Source organism: Nematolebias whitei, chromosome 9, assembly GCF_014905685.2.
Source record: "Nematolebias whitei isolate Nwh7 chromosome 9, NemWhi1, whole genome shotgun sequence".
Lineage (NCBI taxonomy): Eukaryota > Metazoa > Chordata > Actinopteri > Cyprinodontiformes > Rivulidae > Nematolebias > Nematolebias whitei.
This window is the reverse complement of record NC_056506.1, coordinates 25,631,917-25,655,063: the sequence shown is the minus strand read 5'-3', so window position 1 is coordinate 25,655,063 and position 23,147 is coordinate 25,631,917. Positions and strand designations below refer to the sequence as shown.

Here is a 23,147-nt window from a genome sequence, read left to right as displayed (position 1 = left end):
ACCTGCCGTGATCAAACCATACCAAAGGCAGCGAGGCCTCTGGGTGAGCAGACACATGAGGAACAAAAATCATGGAAAGGAACAAGACGGTGAGGCACAAACAACGACAACAGACACCATGTGGACTGAAACTGACACAGAGCGAGTTGTAAACCTGTGGTGGGCATGATAAGGTCTTTTCCTAAGGTTGGAGTCGACGCTGCACTGTGTGACGTAATAGAGGAGAGGGAGGAAGAGCTCTCAGCACGGGCCAGGGGTGCAAAAGGTGGTGGACTACCCGAAACTGGTGGACTGAACGGCCGACTCTAGAAACAAAACCGGACAAGACAGACTTTGATCAGAAGTAAACAGCATCAAGTCAAAGACAGCTAATGACTAAGACCAAACATTGTTTTCCAGTGAGTTAAAAAAAAAATCAGACCCCTTTGTCCAAGCCTGATGCTACTACTTGTTTTTCTCATTAATTTACATTCTATACTGACAGAGTGAAACAGAATTTTGTTGAAGCAGCTTTGCCAGCAGTTCCAGTCTTGAGTCTTTTTGGGTTTGATGGAACAAGATTTGCTCACATGGACTGGGGAATTTTCTCATTCTTTTTTACAAATCCTCGTAAGTTCAGTTTGGCTGAATAGGATTCACTGATGAAGCCATTTTTAGATTTCTCCAGAGATGTTTGATAGGGTTCAGGTCATGTCTCTGGCTTTTCCCCTCTAGGACATTTACAGAGTTGTCCCTCAACCCTTCCCAAAGGTGAACCTTTGACCCAGTCTGAGGTCCTGAGCACTGTACGACAGGGTTTTCATTAGGAATATCTCTGTAGTTTGCTTCATTCAGCTTTCCCTCAACCTTGATCAATCTCCTTGTCCCCGCTGCTAAAAGCACCCCCACATCATGATGCTGCCACAACCATGCTTCACTGTTGAGATGATGTTGGACAAGTGATGCAAGGTTTCCTCTAAAGATACAATTTAGAATTGAGGCCAAACGGACCAATCTTGGTTTTATCGGACCAGACAATTCTCACACTCATTCTGAATTCTCTAACACTCACACTATGAGAGTCCTTCAAGCAGATTTTAAGTGTTTTGCACCAGATAGAGGTTTACAAACCAGCCACTCTGCAATGAAGCCCACATCAGTGGAGGTCTGCAGTTCTAGTTGTCCTTGTGGAACTTAGTCCCACCTCCATGCAAGATCTCTACAGCTCAGGTTCTTGGTCCCCTCTCTCACTATGGTCCTTATGAAGTATATATAAGAATAGACTGATGAGGGGAAAATAATTTAAAAGATTGTAGCACCAGACTGGAACACAACAAAGAAGTGTAGGGGGTTTGATTACTTTCTGAATCCACTGCATTTGGTCATAACAATATGTCAGAGTAAAATTGGGCCTGTTCACATGTACCAGGTCAGTGATTGGTTTTCCCGGTGGAAGCTTTGGTCGTGAAGACGGACGAGGTGGAGGAGGAGGAGGAGGAGGAGGGACTGGGCTGCCTCGAGACTGAGGACGAACTGGAGATGAAGGGCCTGTGGAGCATTTCAGTGTCTATGGTTATCGTTCTTATGGTGCATTTTGATCAACATTATCTCTAACAAACATCAGAGAAATACTTTTTTTTTAATGGAAATACAGTCACACATAAAAGTCTGTGGAGCATTTTCTTATGAATATAACCTAATACTACAGGTTCTTCCAAACATTTTACCAGATTAGTGTAAGTATTTAATTAGTGTTATTTACAGAAAATACTTTAAGACATCCACTGAATTTCTTTTGAGTATCAATTTAAAAACAAATGCTTTCACCACAGACATATTACACTGATAAGAGTTTGGACGGGACCCTGGAAGATGAAGCTGGAACAGAAACAGATTCCCTGTCAGCTGGTTCCTGGATATGTTTAAAATCCTAGGAGAGTGGTTGCACAGAGTAGGCCTGTCACGATAAATTTTGCTGGGGGATTAATTGTCTCAGAAATTATTGCAATAAACAATAAAATTGTTTGAAATTTGATAATAATTACTAATTATTGTCAAATTTAAGAAGAAATGTTGGTAATTTGTTTTGTGTGTAGTGCCTTTTTTGACCACTGGATGGCAGTATAAAACTGTCTGAACTGAAAGATGGATAGTGAGAGAGTGAGCAGCATGTCTCTTTAAGAAAAATGGGAGGGAGAAGTGACATGGGCTGTCGTTCGTTCCTGTTTTTCGGTTCTCAAAATGGCAGACGCTCGGTGTGGTTTGAGCTCTTTAGCATAGCATTTTTCACGCAAAGCTTTTAATAAAAAAAATCAGTAAACGAGTTCTCAGCTTCTTTTTGCAGAGAAAAACTACTTTTTAGACAAAGGCACAGGTTTCAACCGTGAATTTTGGAGCTTTGACAAGACGGAGGTTTTTTCCCCAAGGTCGGCCTGTTAGCTTAGCTCGTAGCTTAGCTTCTCAGCTTAGCTGCTTTTAACGATTAAAAAAAAACCAACGCAATTTTGGACAGTTAAGATGGATTTTAAAGGTAAAAGAGAACGGGAGGGGTCAGTGAAGAATACCGTAGTTGAGCTTTTTGTCATCCAGTGTTTTCAGTAGAAAGAGAGAGACACAAAGAAACGATAAAACCGATAAATGAAAATGAGATTGATAATTTTCATTTATCATGTGATTAATTGATTTATTGTTTATCGCGACAGGCCTAGCGCAGAGGTTAGAGAAGGTGGGCATGTGATAGGAAGGCCGCCGGTTCGACTCCCCGGCCCAACAATATCAAAATGTGGGTGGAAAAGGTGAAACAACCACACCTGCCTCCACTCTCATTTGCCCCAATCTAGGCCCTTGAGCAAGACCCTTAACTCCCACCATCTGCTCCCAAACAGGTCTCTCTTGAAAATGAGCCCTCGTGACTCAATGCGACTATCAGTAAATAAAGGTTAAATAAAATTAAATTTAAAAAATCCTGTTCCCTCCATGTTAACAAGCAGGTTATTACCCTAAATATTCATTTATAAACACATTTTCTTGTCAATAGTTATTCTATGCTTAAAAGTGAAGTCATGTGACACCATGATTGTACGCAAGGGAAGGTGGGACTTAAAACCTCATTTGGAGCCTAGCTCACTTAAAATCATAAATATCATGAGTTACTTTGGACAAATAAATGTCTGCAACCCTAACCAACCAAGTTTGGTTAGACACACACACAAAAAAAAAAAAAACGGTAAACTGTTTCAGAGCATCAAAGTAATAGCTTCCAGAAAGATTTCATTATTGCTGTGTTTATTATTGAGAGAAGTGGGACAAGCATCTAAAATGTTCATCTTTCCAAGCAAGGTTAAGTCTTCTACTGAGAGTTATCTCTGAGTTCATAAACAATATATAACTTGAAACATTGAGAATTAAGTTGCTTTTTTAAATTTAGCATCAGCTGTGATGGATAAGGTGTGAAGACGGAAAAACTCTTGGTGTTTGTGACCTCTAAGCCTTTAGGCAGCACTGCATTAAAATCAACTTTTATAGACAGTGAACACCTGAAATCACAAGTTTATATTTCCACTTGCTTTGGGGGAGAAAATGTCCATTTTTTCAGGCCCAAGGTGAGAAAGACCATCAAGAAAAAAACAAAGTGCAGACTTTAGTCTTCATGGCATGGATGTGATTCTGAAGTGGGAAAAGGCCTTGTCTACATCACTACAGATATTTTTCAAAATGAACATTTTCTGCTGCACCTGCACCTCTCATTTACATGTAAACTGTGTCTCTGGTGAGAAAAAATGATTTTTTTTAAATAACGTTTTTAGGGATGCACAATATTGGATTTTTGACCAATATCCGATATGCCAATATGTTAAAACTTATTTGGCCGATAACTGATATCAATACCAACTTTTTTTTCCCTACACCTACTTACAGAGACTACACAGCTTTCTCTGCTGTGGAATTAAAATACTACATTATTCTGCATGGTCTTTGTCAATTTGGCCTGCTAACAAATGCAGATGCCAAAAAGGGGGCTGAAAATGATGTAACACTTCAACTTGGATTATGTTTAATGTCAAATTTATTCATGACGTTTACTCTCTCTAACACAATGACAACACCCAAACAGCGCAAATTTGTAAGTTTTCACAAATCTAAACTCAATGGTGCACGTGACGTCACAATGTGCTGGCGCTGCAGGCATCCTTGTCACTGGGTTGTCATACAAAAACAGCACCTTACACACACACACACACACACACACACACACACACACACACACACACACACACACACATACATATATATATATATATATATAAACAGCACCTTTTATATCAGTGAGTTATTTTGATGGAATGGTCGATGTCCAATATTTAACTTTATCGCTAATATTGGCCAATACCGATGCCATGCCGATAATATTGTGCATCCCTAAATATTTCCAAAGTAGAATTTTTGGAGGCTTTTTTAAAAACAACAACAGACCAGCCTGTTAGGTGCTGGTTATTCCATATCGTCTTGTGACTTTGTACCAAGTAACTGATGTTTTAGACAAGTTGGGTACAAAACGGCTACCACTTCACTCTCATGCAATTCAGATGGGCATATGCCAACATGCTTACAATCTTGCATGTACTGCATGTATGCACCTTTGCTTTTAGAGGTACCAGCTCATCATAACCCTGCACAGGATCAAGCCGTTCTTTATTTCATGGTCAAAAAAATAAACCATTTCCATAACGTGATGATAAGCCAGGCGTTACCAATCAACCACAGGGTTTAAATTATGCACGTGCCAGGCAAAGACTCACTACAGTTCTGGTGTATTGAAGCAGATGCGGCTTGTATGAAATGCAGATAAAGCACAAAACAGCATGCTTGCGCTTTTAGGCAAATATGTGAATTTGTCGTTTTTCTTGACTCTAATACCAGATTTGAACAAAACAGCTTTTTATATTTCTTTTGTTATGAGATCGAAGTTTATTCTGAAAACATCTGGAGTTACTTGTTTTGGTTGTCCCAACTATAATAATAATAATAATAATAAGCTCTGTGGGTATAAAGAAGTAAAAGGCAGGTACAAAATGGACAAAAGTGGGTGCTTGTCCTGAGTTGGAAAGACCTGTGGCAAAATATAATTTTCATACCCAAAACATACAATAACAACGTCGCCAAAGCTACAAAGGAATAATTTGGTGGACAGAAGAATCAACCTGGAGTTCTCTGTGTTTCGTGCTATTATACTTTGGCCCGCCTGACACCACAACAACAATGGAGCTGTTTTTACCAGGTTGGCTTCGCCTGGGTAAATTAAATAACACTCCAAGTATGACAAGACAGAACATTATAAACTTTTCAGAAGAGACTAAAATACTCACTGCTGCCTGAGTGGGGCCCTGAAGAAGAAATGATGGACCTGTACGTGGTTGGAGGAAGAGGAGGTGGCGTCCCCCTGAAACTGGGTGTAAGGTCTCGGGGAGAGCCCGTAGTGTCTGCTCGATCATCTCTGTGGTACACCCCATCTGGAGTCTTCTTTCCCATAATGCCCCCATAGATTAAGGGAGAAGTGACACCCACCCTAGGGGACCTTCGCTCTGCTGGCAGTGGGGGCACAGGGCTGATGGGGGCTGCAAAGGAAGCACACTCTGCAAACTGAAGCACCTCCTCATCAATCCCCTCTTCCTCAGAGCTTACAGTGGGGCTATTAGAAGGGGAAAAGTTTGGGGGTAAGGGAGGGGCTGGCTCATCTGGAGGTGGAGGTCCGAGAACAATTGAGGGCGGTGAGTCCAGTGGCGTGAAATGTGGAGGAGACAAGGGAGAAATTTGTGGAGGAGAAGGTGGGGGTTCATTTGGCGGTGGTCCAGGAGAGGTACAAGGAGTAGAGGGGGTTGATGACGGAGTGTCAGGTGGAGGAGAGTCTGGTGGTGGTGGGGGGGCCGGTTCATCGGGCGGTGGAGGTCTATCATCTGTGAACGTAACCCATCTGGGAGACGAGGTGTCCTCAATGATCCGGGGGCTGTCCGTGGGGGCGAACACGTCATCCAGGTCAGGGGCCGGGGAGCCTCGGTATGAAGCCGGGGAGAGAACATTCAGGTAGATTGGGGCCGAACTGCGAGCTGCCCTCCCATTCGGTAGATCAGCTGTTAACACGAAGGTGGAGCTCAGAAACTACAACTGTCTTTGACTTTAACCATATGACTGACTTGCACACAGTTCATATCTACCTGGCGAGTCTGAAGGGTAGCCATAGTGACTTCTTGACAGGAAGTATTTTGGAGGAAGTGGTGGAGGAGCTGCAACATGAGGACAAATCAGCAGCTTTGTTAACATACAAAGATCATAAATTTACTGGTATAATAAAGTTCTCCCACCAACCTCCTGTTGGAAAACTCCTGCTCAGCTGTGATTCTGACCGTGGTCTGGGTTCTCCCCACACATCACTACGAACCACTGTTGTTAAATGGACAAAAAAGTAATTAAATTACCAGTCAGCTTTGCTTTGGTAATGTGAAAAATATCTTATCGGTAGGAAACAAACCATCATATCGGGCATATCTGCTGTCTGAAGGCTGCCCGAACAAGACAGGAATATTCTGCAACGTTGAGTCACTGCAAGGAGAAGCAGCTGTTAGTCAAACCACATCTGCAGCAGATGCCCCGTTCTGGAAGATTCAGTAATTAGTAGATAGAGTTCAAGTTTATATCTTGCAATAAATTATGTTCCACATAGTTTCGCAAGTGAGAATCTCACTGGGTCTGACTGTTGGCAACTAGCAGGAAACTCCATCCAACAATCTATCTATCCATCCATCCATCCATCATCTTTTACCTGCTTATTCCTTTTCAGGTCATGGGGGTCACTGGTGCCCATATCCAGCTATAACTGTGCGAGAGGTGGGGTGCACCCTGGACAGGTCTCAGTCCATCACAGGGACACAGAGACAAATGAGACAAACAACCATTCACTCTCTCACTCACACCTAGGGACAATTTAGAGTTACCTATTAGCCTAACATGCATATTTTTGGTCTGTGGGAGGAAACTGGAGTACATGGAGAAAACCCACACATGCATGGAGAGAACACGCAAACTCCATCCAGAAAGGCCCCATGGCTGGGATTTGATCTGGTGACCTTCTCGCTCAGAGGCAGCAGCTTTACCAACTGCGCCACCGTGTCGCCCATTTAATACCATTTATTTTTCAATTTTTTTAATCATTTATTGAATTACATTTAGTCCCTGTGATGGACTTGTGACCTATCCAGGGTGTACCCCACCCCTCGCACAGTGATTGCTGGACATGGGCACCAGTGACCCCGGTGACCCAAAATGGAAGAAGCGGGTAAAAGATAATGGATGGATGGATGGATGAATTACATTTATGACAGTACAATTACCTCACAGCTTAGCACAACCAAACAGCCAAAACACTTTGTTACTGCTACAATACTATGTAGAATTAAATTAAATTTGCAACTCACACAAGAAAATTGAGAACCCCAAACAAACATTTTGAGACATTTTGGAGACTCCTCTGTGAATGTCATTCACAGTTTGTCACCAACAGTTGCTGCTCAGTGAGATATTGACTTTATGGTCCATTTTGAGATCAAATCTTGGGTACATACACTAAACATCAGATTTTTGGAGCAGAAATGTAAAAGTACATGTAGTAATTGTGTAATAAGAACGTGGTCACAAATGTCCCAGACCAGGTCTGAAAGTCTGAGGACTCTGATTTGTTGCATTATTATGAGTCCTGGGTGTATTTAGTGCTGTACACTTGTGATAGGGTCACCCAGGATGCTTATTAACAACAGGTTGAAACAGGGCTTTTAAAGACATTGTTATCAGAATTAGAGCCCAACCGATATATCAGTAGGGACAATATTTCTGGTTGAAATAGGCATTTGGGGACATATAGGTATCTGTGATAATTGTCCCATTATGTGCTGATGTAAACACTTCTGATTTTCACCCCTAAAATGCTGAGTCTTTACTTGCAAAAGGCATAATTGTACAATTATCCAGCAGCAGAGGGTGCATGTGAACTATACCCCTTCATATTATAACCTGTTCATAGTCTGTACACTCACAAACTGTATGTATTTATACCTATAGCATATTCAAAGTAACTTACTGTATATTGTACTATATATATCTACCAATTTATTTTTCTTGCTAAGCACTTCTGGATAGATGCAAACTGCATTTTGTTGCTTTGTACCTGTGACATGTGCAATGACAATAAAGTTGAATTCTATTCTATTCTATTCTATTCTACTTGCACTTTCAAGTCATGGCCATGCTGAACACTTGAGAAGTCCATCCATCCATCCAACCATTATCTTCCGCTTATTCTGATGTTGGGTCGTGGGGGCAGCAGCTTGAGCAGGGAGGCCCAGACATCTCTTTCCACAGCCATTTCTTCCAGCTCTTCTGGGAGGATTCCTAGGCGTTCCCAGGCCAACCGAGAGACATAGTCTCTCCAGTGTGTCCTGGGTCTTCCCCGAGGTCTCCTCCCAATTGGACATGCCTGAAGCACCTCCCTAGGGAGACTCGCAGGGAGCATCCTTACCAGATGCCCGAACCTCCTCAACTGGCTCCTCTCGACGTGGGGGAATAGCCGTTCTACTCGGAGTCTCTCCCGGATAACTGAACTTCTCAGCCTATCTCTAAGAGAGAGTCCAGCTACCCTGCGGAGAAAACTCATTTCATACGCCTGTATCCGCGATCTCATTCTTTTGGTCACTACCCAGAGCTCATGACCATAGGTGAGGGTAGGAACGTAGACCGACCAATAAACAGAGCTTTGCCTTACAGCTCAGCTCTCTCTTCACCACAACGGACCGATACAGAGTCCGCAATACTGCAAATGTTACACCAATCCATCTGTCAATCTCACACTTCATTCTTCACTTACTCGTGAACAAAACCCCAAGATACTTGAACTCCTCCACTTGAGGTAGAACCTCACCCTTGACCTGAAGAGAGCAATCCACCATTTTCCGGTTGAGGACCATGGCCTCAGATTTGGAGGTGATGATTCTCATCCCAGGCACTTCACACTCGGCTGCAAACCGCTCCAGTGAGAGCTGAAGATCACGGCAAGATGATGCCAACAAGATCACATCATCTGTAAAGAGCAGAGAAGGAATCCTGAGGCCACCGAACCGGAAACCCTCCGCCAGCTGGTTGCACTGAGAAATTCTGTCCATAATAGTTATGAACAAAATCGGTGACAACGGGCAGCCCTGGTGGAGTCCAACTCCCACCCTAAAGGGGTTCAATTTACTGCCGACAATGCAAACCAAACTCTCGCACCGCTTGTATAGGGACTGAACAGCCCATAACAACGAGCCTCCAATCCCATACTCACGGAGCACCCCCCACAGTGTTCCCCGAGGAACACGGTCGAATGCCTTCTCCAAGTCCACAAAACACATGTAGACTGGATGGGCAAATTCCCATGACCCCTCAAGGACCCCAGTGAGAGAGGTAAAGAGCTGATCCATTATTCTACGACCAGGACAGAACCCACATTGTTCCTCCTGGATCTGAGGTTCGACCAACGATCAGACTCGCTTCTCCAGTACCCCTGAATAGACCATACCAGGGAAGCTGAGGAGAGTGATGCCCCTATATTTGGAGCACACCCTCCGGTCCCCCTTTTTGAAGAGGGGAACCACCACCCTGCCAATCCAGTGGCACTGCCCCCGATGTCCACGTGACGTTGCAAATGCGTATCAGCCAAGACAGCCCCATAGTGAATCTCATCCACTCCCGGAGCCCCGCCACCTCAGAGCTTTTTAACTACCTCGGCAACCTCAGCCACAATTATGGATGGATAAACCCCAAAGTCCCCCAACTCAGCTTCCTCCATGGAAGATGTGCTGGTGGGATTGAGAAGGTCCAAGAAGTATTCCTTCCACCTCCCGACGACATCACTGGTTGAGGTCAACAGTACCCCACCTTCACTGAACACAGTGTTAGTAAAGTGCTGCTTTCCCCTCCTCAGCCGCCTGATCGTTTGCCAGAATCTCCCCGGAGCCGACCGAGAGTCTCTAGCCAAGGTCTCACTAAACTCCTCCCACATCCGAGCCTTTGCCTCAGCAACAGCCAAGGCTGCACACCACTTGGCCCTTCGATACTCCTCAGTTGCCTCCAGAGTCCCACTGGCCAACAAGGCCTGATAGGACTCCTTCTTCAACTTGACAGCCTCCCTAACCCGGGGTGTCCACCAGCGAGTTTGTGGATGGCCACCACAAGAAGCACCGACAACCTTGCAGCCACAGCTCAAGCAAGTTACAAGCGAGATGCGGAACATGGCCCACTCAGATTCAATGTCCCCCACCTCTGCTGGGATGCAGTTAAAGCTCTCCCAGAGGTGTGAGTTGAAGATCTCTCTGACAGGTTCTTCTGCCAGGCGTTTCCAGCAAACCCTCACTACACGTTTGGGCCTACCAGGTCTGTCCGGCATCTTCTCCTGCCATCTGATCCAACTCACTACCAGGTGGTGATCAGTTGACAGCTCAGCTCCTCTCTTCACCCAAGTATCCAAAACAAACATCCGCAAATCAGATGACACGACTATGAAGTCAATCATCAATCTACAACCTAGGGCATCCTGGTGCCAAGTGCACTTATGAACATCCTTATGTTCGAACATGGTGTTCGTGATGGACAAACTATGACTAGCACAAAGTCCAACAACAGAACACCACTCGGGTTCAGATCAGAGAGGCCATTCCTCCCAATCATGCCCCTCCAGCTCACACTGTCATTACTCATGTGGGCACTGAAGTCACCCAGCAGAATAAAGGAGTCCCCAGCTGGCGTACTTTCCAGCACCACTGCCAAGGACTCCCAAGAACGCCAGATACTCTGAACTACAGTTCGGCGCATAGGCACAAACAACAGTCAAAGCCCATCCTCCCACCCGAAGGCGAAGGGGAGCCACCCTCTCATCTACTGGGGAAACCTCCAACACACAGGCACCAAGTCGAGGGGGTTACAAGTAGACCCACACCAGCTCGATGCCTCTCACCATGGGCAACTCCAGAGTGGAATAAGGTCCAGCCCCTCTCAAGGAGATCAGTTCCAGAGCCCATGCTGTGCGTCGAGGTGAGCCCAACTATATCTAGTCGGTACCTCTCAACCTCGCGCACAATCTCAGGCTCCTTCCCTGCCAGAGAGGTTACATTCCATGTCCCAAGAGCCAGCTTTGGTAAGCCAGGGTCAGAGCACCAAGGTCCCAGCCTTCGGCCACTGCCCATAGCATCATGCACCCGACTTTTATGGTCCTTCCTGCAGGTGGTGGGTCCACAGAAATTTATTTAAAAAATTTGTAATGTGTATTTGTGTGTGTGTGTGGGGGGGGGACAGATGGGGGGGGGGGGTGAGGGCCCCCCCCCCCCCCCACACACACACACACTCAAATACACATTACAAATGCTTCTGATGCCAATCTCCAACACACTTGTCATTAGCTACGTGCCTCTGAAGTTAGCAAGCTAACGTTTAGATAACCTAGCACAGAATACTGCCTTGTAAAGCTTTATCCAGAACAATAAATCTAACGCAGAGGGAAAAAAATATCAGTGTTAGTAACGTTATCTTTGTCATCCTCAATAAAATGCATCTTTTGTCTGAAATCTTTACTTCTCTGCAAAGAAAAAAAATGCCACTGCAGTCATTAATAAATAGGCCTTCACATACGTGACTGACTGTTTAAACAATGAACAAGGAAGGGTGTTTCTTTGCCTAATTTATATTTTTGTAACACACTTTATAAGTTTATGGTGAATAGTGGAGGATAGAAAATGTAAATGCACGTTAGGAAGACTCTTTCAAGTTATTAAGTGTTAAAATGGTTTTAAAAATGGTTGTTTACTTAGATTCTTGGGGGTGAACAAAGTAAAAAATAAATTCAGCCAATATACTGGTTATCAGCACTAGCCTTCCCCTCCCAATATCAGTATCAGCAATAACCAAAATTTCCATATCGGTCAGATCGGTCGGGCTCTAATCAGAATGACTGACCTTGGTGTCTCAGGTGCAGGACTTGGTGTTGGGGTGGAGCGTCTGGGACGGGCCATATCCTCACCTGTGAGAAACATCACAAAATGTCATCTTTTCTTCTGTAGCACCTGCAACACTAATGTCTTAAACTCAAGGCTGGTGATGTTAAACAGCATTATCACTGTAAGCATGCTGCCACCCAGGATAAAAACTACTGTGCCTTCTCACAGGAAAACAAAAGATAATTCAAAAAGTTAGATGTACTTACAAGACAAGTTCCTTTTTATCTGCACCTGCAGAGAATAAAATGTAAACAAAAGATACATCTGTAACACATGCTTTGTCCAGCCATCAAAACTCCTAAACAAAAATTGCTAATGTATTTCATTTGAGCAAACTTTATTTTCCCAGATCCCTTCAGTCAGACATTACACTAAAATACCAATTCCCTGACAAAAAAAAAAGTGAAGCATCCAGAAACGGCAGTGGAAATGAAACTGCATGTGTTGAAAGGCCATATACGATAATGATTCAAATACCAGATTAAATATATAACAGAGTTGACAGTACGAGCACAGTGCTGGTACCATGTTAGTAAGATGTGGCAACCCCTGGCCTACAAGTGGCCATTTTAAGGCAAAACATTAACCATAATCATTTTATCCTCTCCTGCAGCATCAGCCCACAGTTGTTGTGACTGACCCTTGACATCCAGCAGGTCAGTAATGGGTAAGAGTCGATGTCTGAGCTGATTCCACACATGGTGGATTGGGTAAAAATGGAGGGATCTGGCTGACTGCTGGCTGGCTATACGGTGATGATGCAATGACCTGTGTAGTTCATCTGATACTAGTTGTTGCGACAAACTGCAGTATGACACAGGTGCTGCAAAGTGTCCAATACCTACAGTATGTCTGGATGACAGATGTCATGGGGTTCTGATACTTATTGCAAAATACGATGATCTTCTTCTCTTGGACTGACTTAGACAACCAGACAATTCACAATGTGTGTTGTGTCCTTAAATATAAAATATAGTGTATTTTCAGCCACTTCGTGTGCAATAAAAAAAAAAACAGACATCACTGTCATTTATAAAGTTAATGCAAATCTGTTTTTATTCGAAATCACATATGACAGTTTGTCGGTACAGTATGTGTCCCTGTGCTTTATGTACTGTACAGATCAGCAGAGACCAGAAAGTTGTCTTTTAGTCAGCAGCTGGAGTGAAAAACTCACCGGACTGCGTCTCTGAGACCAGCAAAAAGGAAGAGAGAACAGACCTGGGTCAGAGAGTGAGCAACAAATCAGTCAAATGGACACCAACTAAAACTGCTCACACACCACATCTGTTCACTGCAAAGCTTTTATAATGCAGCAGGAGACATAACACCCAAATATCACACAACCTGGCTTCACTGACACGTCCGAAGCTCTCTCAGTGTTATGTTTACTTTGCATTATTTAATGCAGATGCTTTGCCACACGGCTTTAAGTAAAACTAGCTTAACAGAAGAAGTGGTTGGCTTGAAACAAACACTACATGCAGCCAAAGGAGGAAGCTCAGAAAGACAATCGCTAAGCAAATGCAACAAGAAGATTACCAACACCAAGTGAGCACATGCCACACAATCCTTCTTGGTGCTGATACAAATGTGAAAGTGCATGAGAGGCTTACCGGACTTCTCCTCTGCATAACATTAGGAGACAAACGGAGAAAAATAAGGCAAACACAGTGAGGGACTTACAACATTCCTACACAAGATCATTTTTTAAAATTCAGACATTTCCAGGATCAAATTATTAGATTAAGTCCATTTTCAGGTAATTTCTGTTGTATTAGCACAAATATTTACTTTAAATTACATAACACAGTACACAAAACACCATCTTTGGAAAAAATAATAATTTTACAGTATTTAAAATTTGCGTCTCTGGGTAGAAACATGTTTGGAGCTTTCTCGTTGGTTAAGACTTCTCTGCCTTGAGTGAAGGCTTACTTCAGTCAGAGTTTCTCCAGGATGAGTTTGATTAGTATGTGATGGAAAACTGACCAGTCACAATGCTGAAGTGGAGTGGGTGGCACCAAAACAAGCAGCCTTAGATCTGTAGGAACCCCCTGTGGGCCATCCTATGACAGTGGTTTTAAGGAAATCCTGGCAGAGTTGGATATGAACGATGTGGATAGCTTGTTAGCATCATCTTTTTCAAGTTGATCTTTTGCAGAGATAAAGAGTTTATTCCAAAAAGGAAAACCAACTCCAGCAGTGGAACTGACAGCAAATAAAAGCTGGTGAAAGACATTTTGAAATGGACCTTTATCAACACTAGTCGTGGATGATTTTTTTCTTCTATTTGTCTTTGTTCTTTTTCAGCTGGCTGAAAATTAATCAACTGTGTTGTTGGCGCTGCCATTTTTTTCCACTATGGACAAATTTTAATCAAAGCTGGATTTGTCAATTTAAGAATCCCAGTCTTTCTTCCACAGTTCTTCCTACACCAGAGGGCACCAGCAGAATCATACCTGGGATCCATTCAGACTAATGAGCATCTGGAGTATAAGTAACAGCAGATGACTTCAAGCCGACGCTGTTGCATTGTCTGTCTTATGGTAGTATGCTCCTGGCCTGATAAATTACTCATTGTGATTTGTTAAACTAACCTTTTCCTACATGTCATAGTTCTGACTCCTGTGCTCCACCTGCACCTTGGATCTCCTGGTTTCTCCACTAATACCACCTCGTGATCTCTACAGCTGCTCCTTGCCTTCCACCACTTGACTCCTTGTATGAATCTTCCTGGAACCACCTTACCCATTTCATCTGGAACCATTTGGACCTTTACCACAGTGACTAGGCCTGTCACAATAACAAATTTTGCTTGGTGGTTAAATGTCTCAAAAATTATTGCGATAAATGATAATATTGTTTGGAATTTGACAATAATTAGTAATTATTGTCAAATTTAAGAAGAAATGTTGGTTAATTTGTTTCGAGTGCAGTACCTGTTTTTGACCACCGGGTGGCAGTATAATACTGTTTGAACTGAAGGATGGATGGAGAGGGAGCAAGCAGCGTGTCTCGTTAAGAAAAAATGGGAGGGAGGCCCCTTGACGTGACATGGGCTGTCTCTCCTTCCTTTTTTCGGTTCTCAATATAGCAGACGCTTGGTGTGGTTTGAGCTCTTTAGCATAGCATTTTTCACACAAAGCTTTTAATAAAAAATCAGTAAACAAGTTCTCAGCTTCTTTTTGCAGAGAAAAACAACTTTTTACACAAAGGCACGGGTTTCAACCGTGAATTTTGGAGCTTCGACAAGGCGGAGGTTTTTTCTCGAGGTCGGCTTGTTAGCTTAGCTCATAGCTTAGCCTCTCAGCTTAGCTGCTTTTAAAGACCCAAAAACGCGATTTTGGATGGTTAAAATTTATTCTAAAGAGAAAAGAGAAAGGGAGGGGTCAGTGAAGAATACCAGAGTCGTGTCTTTTGTCATCCAGTGTCTTCAGTAGAAAGAGAGAGACAGGAAGACACAATAAAGCCAATAAATGAAAATGAGGTCAATAATTTTCATTTATCATGCGATTAACTGATTTATTGTTTATCATGACAGGTCTAATAGTGACAACTACAACTCCTAAAAGTACGAGACAAACTGGACATTATCTCCTACCTGAGAATCACTCTTGATAACTCTGCTCCTTACTCTCCAGGGTTCCAGTCCCTCCCTGCTGAGTCATCTCATCGATTCATTCATTCAATATTTGCAAATAAACACTGTTAACTTTTCCTGGTCATGGCGTTCTGTTCTTTTATGGCCATTACTATCTGGGTATTTACTAGAACCTTAAAGTTAATCTGATGGAGTTAGCTCAGCAGCACATCTCTGCAAGTTATGGTGGAGTTGCAAAATTTTGTGACATTGAAGTGGATCAGCAGCTGGATCAGCAGCATCACAACCAGATGCTGTCTCCTCATAAGGTCAGGAAATCAGATACTGAATGTCTTGTTAGTGTTAAATGTGTTTCTAGGAAAGCAGCAAAAGATGAGGTAAAATAAATAATGTGCTTCTACATATATTTTTCTTTTGACCACGAGAAGATTTGTCATGCATTCAATTGCAACCTGTAAATTTTAAAATCTAAACTGAAACTGTAGCTGCTCCTAAAACATAAATAGATAAATGAATTGGTGATTTTCAATATTACAGTCGTATTCTGGTTTTATCACACAAAGACATTTTGCAGATGAAATATGTTATGTGGGTTACTGTTAAATTTCAGTCTGAATGTTTGAAATTATACTGTCCTTAAATGCACCATTAAGATGGAGTTCAATATTTTTTTCGTGAACTGCAGTGGCTGCTGGGTAATAATGGGACATAAATGAGTGGATGTTTTCAGGTTGTGTTTAGACATCAACATTACGCATACAGTCTAAATATGCTCAGCAAACACAGCGTGGCATAGTAACACTGATGTTTGGTTGAGAAAACAGCAACAAACTAAACAGTGTCTTGAAAAACATGGAGGAATATTAATAAGTAATGCAGCTTTATTCCCATCAATACCTTGTTCTTGAGAAAAAGTTGTTTTAAGCTTTAATACAAGACTTAACAGGCTCTCGTTTGGCTAGTGGTCAACCAAAGTCTAAAGGAAGACTTTAACCATAAGACAAGGTCATGACCTTGTTAAGACCTCATCCACAAACCTCATCTATACTGTACATATACCTCATAGGACCCCAGACCTCATCGGACCTTAGTCGGATCAGATCAGCAGTGCTCACCAGAGAAGGAGAGAGCGCCAGGCCTCCCACCGAAGCTTTCAGCTCGTCCATAGATGGAGGGACACACTTAGCACTGTCTGACACCAGAGGCTTGATCTTGATTTTAAACTTTTTCTTGCTGTCCTCATCTTCCTCCGAGTCACTGGAGGAGAAAAAGTGCTTGTCTTTGGAGGCTGGTGGATGTGTCAAGGACAAAGTGGGAGATGCATGCTGTACAGAGAATAGAGACAAATTAGACTGAGTCCAACATTTAGAAGCAGAAGAACAGGACAGTCTGTCCATCTTGTCCCAGTCGGCTGTTTTTGCTCCTGTTCTGTCTCAACCAAATTATCTTACATGGATAAAGTCTCCACCGTGCCTGCTCTGTCCGAGTCTAATCCAAACTGTACTCACTGACACCTACAGGAGCAACAGCCTCAACATTACTGAACTGGAAGTGACTTAATGACAGCTGGACATCGGTCCAAACGTAGTGTGGCTCTGTCAGGTGCTCCTCAGTTTTCCTGCAGAGACTACTCTTTCAATGAGTCACTCAACCTGCTCTACCAAACAAGTCAATATGTCTGTGGTCCTAAAGCCTGCTTCATCCTCATCTTGCTGAAAGGATACCGTTATCTTCATCACCTGGCTGCAAACTGAAGCCCTCGTCATCCACATTAGGAGAAGCCTGCAAAGGGGACAACAAGAGCAGACTCACACAAACTGATTTTTATTTTTAAACCCTGATTAGAAAGAGGTGATTTCATGTCAGACCTGCAGAGCATCAGTCCATGTAGGAAACAAACAGAGAAACAAGTCATCCACTGTGAGTACTCACATATCTGTCCCAGTCAATCTCCCCATACAACCCGTTAGGAGCCCCGTTGGCCTTTTTCTATCAACCAAAAAAAAAAAAAACATTAAATAAAAACTAAAATAAAAACTAAGTAAAATAAAGCTTTTGACAATAAAAAATAAAGGAAAATGTTGGAAATGTTGAAGTAAGTCTTTGTGGAAAAAGTTATAATTAATCAATATCTTACTTCTTTGAATGACCAGTGTTTGGAGGAATAGAGTTTAAGTCTGACAGGACTGACGAGCTAATAACTCATTTGAATTTACTGAGACTAAAGCGGAAAGCTGTCATTTTAAAAGAACTCCGATCTTCAGAGTTTGATATCATTTCATGCAAACCCTAATTAAATCTTTACATCGCAGCCAATTTCTCATTACATTACTCATCTGTAAGGAATGTAACAGTACACAAAAATCACGGTTTGATATGTTTTCAATACACAAATGTATAAATACTTAATATAATAACAACAATAATAATCAATTAGATATCTGCAACGTTCAAAGCACTCAAGGAATACATAAAACAGACAAACACAACAGTTAAAAGGTTAAATAGATAACTAATAACTTTGGATAAGTTATTTGTACAGTAGTCCCTCGTTTCTTGTGGAGGATCCGTACCCTGAAGCCCCACGGTAAGTGAAAAACTGTGAAGTAGAAATAGTACAAGTAGTAAGTAGTAGTTACAATGTTTCTAAACTCTAAACGCTCTAAAAGATGCATGTCATGATTTCAGCTCCCTGCCGCCGGCTGCTCTCTTGGCCACGCCCACTTCTCCACTCTGCATGGAAATCAGCTGATCAGCTCCACGAGGAAGCTTCTCCCACAGCTGTGGGCTGCACACAGGTGCTGAATAATTTAAAATAATTTATTTTAAATAAAAATCCATGCCGATCGTGTGGCTCATTCATCAATCAGCCAATTAATTGTGTGTCATGTCAAATCTGACTTAGAAAAACCGTAATAGAGCGAGTCTGCAAAAAACGAACTGCGAGGTGGTAAGGACTACTGTACTTGGCCCCATAAATCTTGTATAATTTACAATGTTGATGAGAGAAAACTTGTAACATATTTTCATTCATTTCAATGTGAGTTTAAAACGGGTGTTTTAGAAGCAGGACTATGGTCATACAGTAACTCTTGTGGCGTTTATTAATACATTTGTCCAGGTCTGGAGTGTTAGGGAGAAGCTGTCTGAACGCTCCAGCCAGCTTTTTAGTTTTTCTGTTCTTTGCATCAGTTATGTTTACGTTATGGTGATGCTGTTTCAGATGAGTAACAGTGAGAATGTTTATGAAGCAGTCACACTACTGAGATACATTTTTCTTCCATACGTTTTGCAGCGTGATTCTCGTCCCTCAGTTTTCACACCATTTCAACAAATCGTACATCAGAGATGTTCAACTCTTTCAGGACAATCCTGCTATGACTTTTGGTATTGGTGCAACTTTAGCTTTGTGGAATATTTAGGCTTTTCTGCCACTTTTTTTCCTCAGAAAATGAATTGAGCTCATTTTACATCCTTCAAATCTTTAGAGCTGTTTACAACCTTTTACTGCTCCTTTCACATTTTGTTCTGATTCAGCTTCTTTCAGCTTCCTTGAGCAAATTTAAACATTTTTTCAGCTACTTTCAGATAATTTCAGCTGTTTTTTCAGCTGTTTTGTGCTCCTTTCAGATTCTTTCTGCTAACTACATTTTTGTGTCTTCTAACTTCTTTCTGCTAATTTCAGCTTGTTATGCTCCTTTCAGCAAATTTCTGCAAGTTTCAGCTTTTTCTACTATTTCAGCTTTTATTTAGCTGTTTATGCTAATTTAAGCTATTTCAGCTAATGCCACATTTTTTGCACTCATTTAAACTGTTTTCAGCATAATTCAGCAAAAATGTGCTCTCTACTTCATTCTTGTAATTTCAGCTTCTTTCTGGCTTTTACAGTTTCAAGTTAAAAGTGCGCAAAGTTCAGCTTTTTTCAGATAATTTCCATTTTTTGTGCTTTTTTCCTGCTTCTTTCAACATGTTGTTTCTACTTTCTTCTGCTAATTTAAGCTTGTTCTACATTTTCAGCTACCTTTATAGCATTTTTATCTAATTTCAGCTGTTTTAAGATAAATTCAAGTTTTTTGTGGTAATTTCTGCTACTTTCATGCTAATTAATTTCTTTAAGCTAATTTCAGATTGTTATGCTCATTTCAACTTTTTCCTGCTAGTTTCTGCTATTTCAGCTCTTATTTAGCCATTTTATGCTAAATTTTGCTTTTCAGCTAATTCCACCTTTTTAAAATCATTTCAGCTCTTTCCACTTCATTCTGGTAGTTTAAGCTTCTTTCTACATTTTCAGTTACTTTTCAGTTATTCTTTGCAAATTTCAGCTTTTTTAGCTAACCCTAATTTTTGTGCTCATTTTTGCTTAATTAAACCTAATGCAGCAAATATGTGTTTTTTCTGCTTTCTTTTGCTACTTTAGGCTAGTTCTTCATTTCAGCTACATTTCAGTATGCTTTTTTAGCTAATTTCAGCTGTTTTTCAGCAAGTTCTTCTGCAATTATTATTCACACTGAATTGTAACAGGAAATGCAATTTCTCTAGTAACGTTTGACTTGGATCCAGCTACCTGATCACAGCTGAACAGTTCCAACATTAAGCTTTCATTCACTCAACGCTCCCTTCTCCACATTTATTCTAGTATACAAAAAAGTACTGTTCCCAAACAGCAGACTTAAATGTTAGTAGGAGTTTCCCAAGCTGGCCTGTTGGTGTTTTCCTTGCTCCTTTGTGGTGCGCTCACCTTTTAAAAGTGATGTGGTCAAAAGTAGCATGCTACACTTCAGTTGCACACCTAAACCTGCATGTGTTCACATTTAACAATTTGTTTGGTTCTGTAATGTTTAGAATGAATACACATACTGTTACCATTATTCTGACAGAAATATGAAACTCCTGCCAAATTTTGACCCTATGCTGCACCATAAGAGTTACCACAAACTGCTGCTACAGCTTGTTGCTTTTGTAGTACAGTAGTCCCTCCCTACATCGCGGTTCGTTTATCGCGGATTCGCTCTATCGCAGTTTTTCAAAATAAAGATTGGACATGACACACAATTGGCTGATGGATGGATGAGCCACACGATCAGCATGGAATTTTTTATTTAAAATAAATTATTTTAAATTATTTAGCACCTGCTGCACCTCTGTGCAGCCCATACTGCAGGATAAACTTCCTCCTGCAGCTGAACAGCTGAAATCAGCGGATCTGCGTGCAGAGCTGAGAAGTGGGCGTGGCCAAGAGCGCTTGCAGGTGGCAGAGAGCAGCAGAGGCAGGGAGCTGAAATCATGACATGCTGTGCTGTTTTAGAGCGTTTAGAGTTTAGAAACATTATTTAGAATATTGCAAGAGTGTGGGAAGGGTTTAAAATGCACACATATATATATATATATATATATATATATATATATATATATACAAAAATAAACTACTACTTAGTACTTGTACTAAGTAGTAGTTTAGTAGTAGTATTCTTACTTCGCAGTTTTTCACTTATCACTGGTCTTCAGGGTACGGACCCCATGTGATAAACGAGGGACTACAGTAACCACATTTTGTAGAAAGACATGTCTTAAAAATAAACAGCAGTGTAAAAGTTTACAATTTACAGTTTGCAATGATGCCTATAAAATTTTGAGAATGAGGTTTTTTAAGATGCCAGCAAATATCTTTGGTTTTAGCTGCTTTCAGATCAGCTATTAACTCATCAGTTTTCTCTGACCTAAAGAAACTGAGGCTGTTTAAAGAGCTACACACAACAAATAAGATATTATAAAGCCCTATCTTAAAATTACTGATAGATTTTTTAATGTTTCCATCACAGCTATTAACTAGATGGAACCTCAACTGAAATTAAATCATTATCAGGCTGTAAGGCTGTAACAGTGTTCCTGAAACAAGTGATAAATCTAACAGTTACAGTCAGCTGGCCCACAGCTAATTATGTTACTGTTCTGGAAATTATCCCAATAATCAGCATCTTATTGTGAAAAATGACAGTGGAAACATACATTTACCTTCTTGCTGCTTCCACTTCCTTCTTTGTCAGGTGAGCTTCTGTTCAAACAGAGATGTGAACAAGTTAGTGGAAATAATATTCAGAATTACATCTGTGGCCTCAAAAGAGGACCCAGACCTTTCTTTAAATCATTTGAAACAAACACACAAAACCCAAAACGTCTTTACAAAAAGCCTAAACATGTCTAGGAGAGATAGAAATCAGGGTTTTGTCTTGATGGTATTTTTGAAAGTGATAAAATGCCTGAGGAATGAAGGAGAAGTGTGCTGGTGCCCATTTTTAAGAACCAGGGTGGTGAACCTCAATGAGGATATTTGTGGAGACGTACAGAGAGGGTCAGAAAAAACTCTATTGTGTCTTTGTGGATTTAGAAAAAGCATATGACAGAGTGCCGAGGGAGGAGGTGTGGTATTGCATGAGGAAATCTGGAGTGGCAGAGAAGTATGTTAAACTGGTACAGGACATGTATGAGGACAGTGGTGAGATATGCTGAAGGAGTGACAGATAGTTTCAAGGTGGAGGTGGGAGTGCATCAAGGATCAGCTCTGAGCCCCTTCTTGTTTGCTCTGGTGATGAAATAACTATAGTTATAACAGATGAGGTCAGGCAGGAATCTCCATGGACTATGATGTTTGCAGATGACATTGTGATGTGTGGCGAGAACATGGAACAGGTGGAAGAGAACTTGGAGAGGTGGAGGTATGCACTTGAAAGAAGAGGAATGAAAGTCAGCCGTAGTAAGACAGAGTACATGTGTGTGAATGAGAAGGAGGAGGTGGAACAGTGAGGATACAAGGAGCAGAGGTCACAAAGGTGCAGGACTTCAAGTACTTGGGGTCCACTGTCCAGAAATGAATAGAGAAAAGTTTCAGGAGCCATTTGTGATAAAGGAGGAGATGGTTTGGACATGTCCAGAGGAGAGACAGTGCATATATTTGTAAAAAGATGTTAGAAATGCAACTGCCCAGAAAAAGACAGAAGAGATATATGGATGCAGTTAGAGAGGACATGGGCAGCACGGTGGTGCAGTTGGTAAAGCCGCTGCCTCTCAGCGAGAACGCCGCCACAATTCAAATCCCGACTGGGGGCCTTTCTGGGTGGAGTTTGCATGTTCTCTCCGTGCATGAGTGGGTTTTCTCCCACAGTTCAAAAACTTACATGTTAGACTGACTGGTAACTCTGAATTGTCTCTAGGTGTGAGTGAGAGAGTGAATGGTTGTTTGTCTCTATGAGTCCCTGTGATGGACTGGAGACCTGTCCAGAGTGTCCCCCGCCTCTCACACAGTGATGGCTGGACATGTGCACTTGTGACCCCCTGCGACCCGAAAAGTAAGAAACGTGTAAAGATAATTAATTCAGCTTTTATTTATACAGGTTAGTCCTATTGAGCCTTGGGGGCTCATTTACAACAGTGGACAACAATAGACAAATGTATGTATTTATGTATATATATATATATATATATATATATATATATAT

At 41.7% G+C, this 23,147-nt stretch overlaps 1 protein-coding gene across 1 annotated transcript in view; it reads right to left on the bottom strand.

The window, feature by feature from the left end:
* The window catches only part of LOC119414498 (SH3-containing GRB2-like protein 3-interacting protein 1), a 42,505-nt gene that overhangs the window by 5,685 nt on the left and 13,673 nt on the right, over window positions 1-23,147 (bottom strand). The window contains exons 3-16 of the mRNA XM_037681594.1: window positions 21,667-21,706; window positions 17,587-17,643; window positions 17,379-17,436; window positions 16,770-16,942; window positions 13,667-13,678; window positions 13,228-13,239; window positions 12,257-12,281; window positions 12,010-12,073; window positions 6,506-6,576; window positions 6,343-6,417; window positions 6,192-6,260; window positions 5,346-6,107; window positions 1,406-1,527; window positions 155-305 (exon numbers count right to left, since the gene is read on the bottom strand). Coding sequence (XP_037537522.1) covers window positions 155-305; window positions 1,406-1,527; window positions 5,346-6,107; window positions 6,192-6,260; window positions 6,343-6,417; window positions 6,506-6,576; window positions 12,010-12,073; window positions 12,257-12,281; window positions 13,228-13,239; window positions 13,667-13,678; window positions 16,770-16,942; window positions 17,379-17,436; window positions 17,587-17,643; window positions 21,667-21,706 — 1,691 coding nt within the window. The remainder of the gene's footprint in view (window positions 1-154; window positions 306-1,405; window positions 1,528-5,345; window positions 6,108-6,191; window positions 6,261-6,342; window positions 6,418-6,505; window positions 6,577-12,009; window positions 12,074-12,256; window positions 12,282-13,227; window positions 13,240-13,666; window positions 13,679-16,769; window positions 16,943-17,378; window positions 17,437-17,586; window positions 17,644-21,666; window positions 21,707-23,147) is intronic.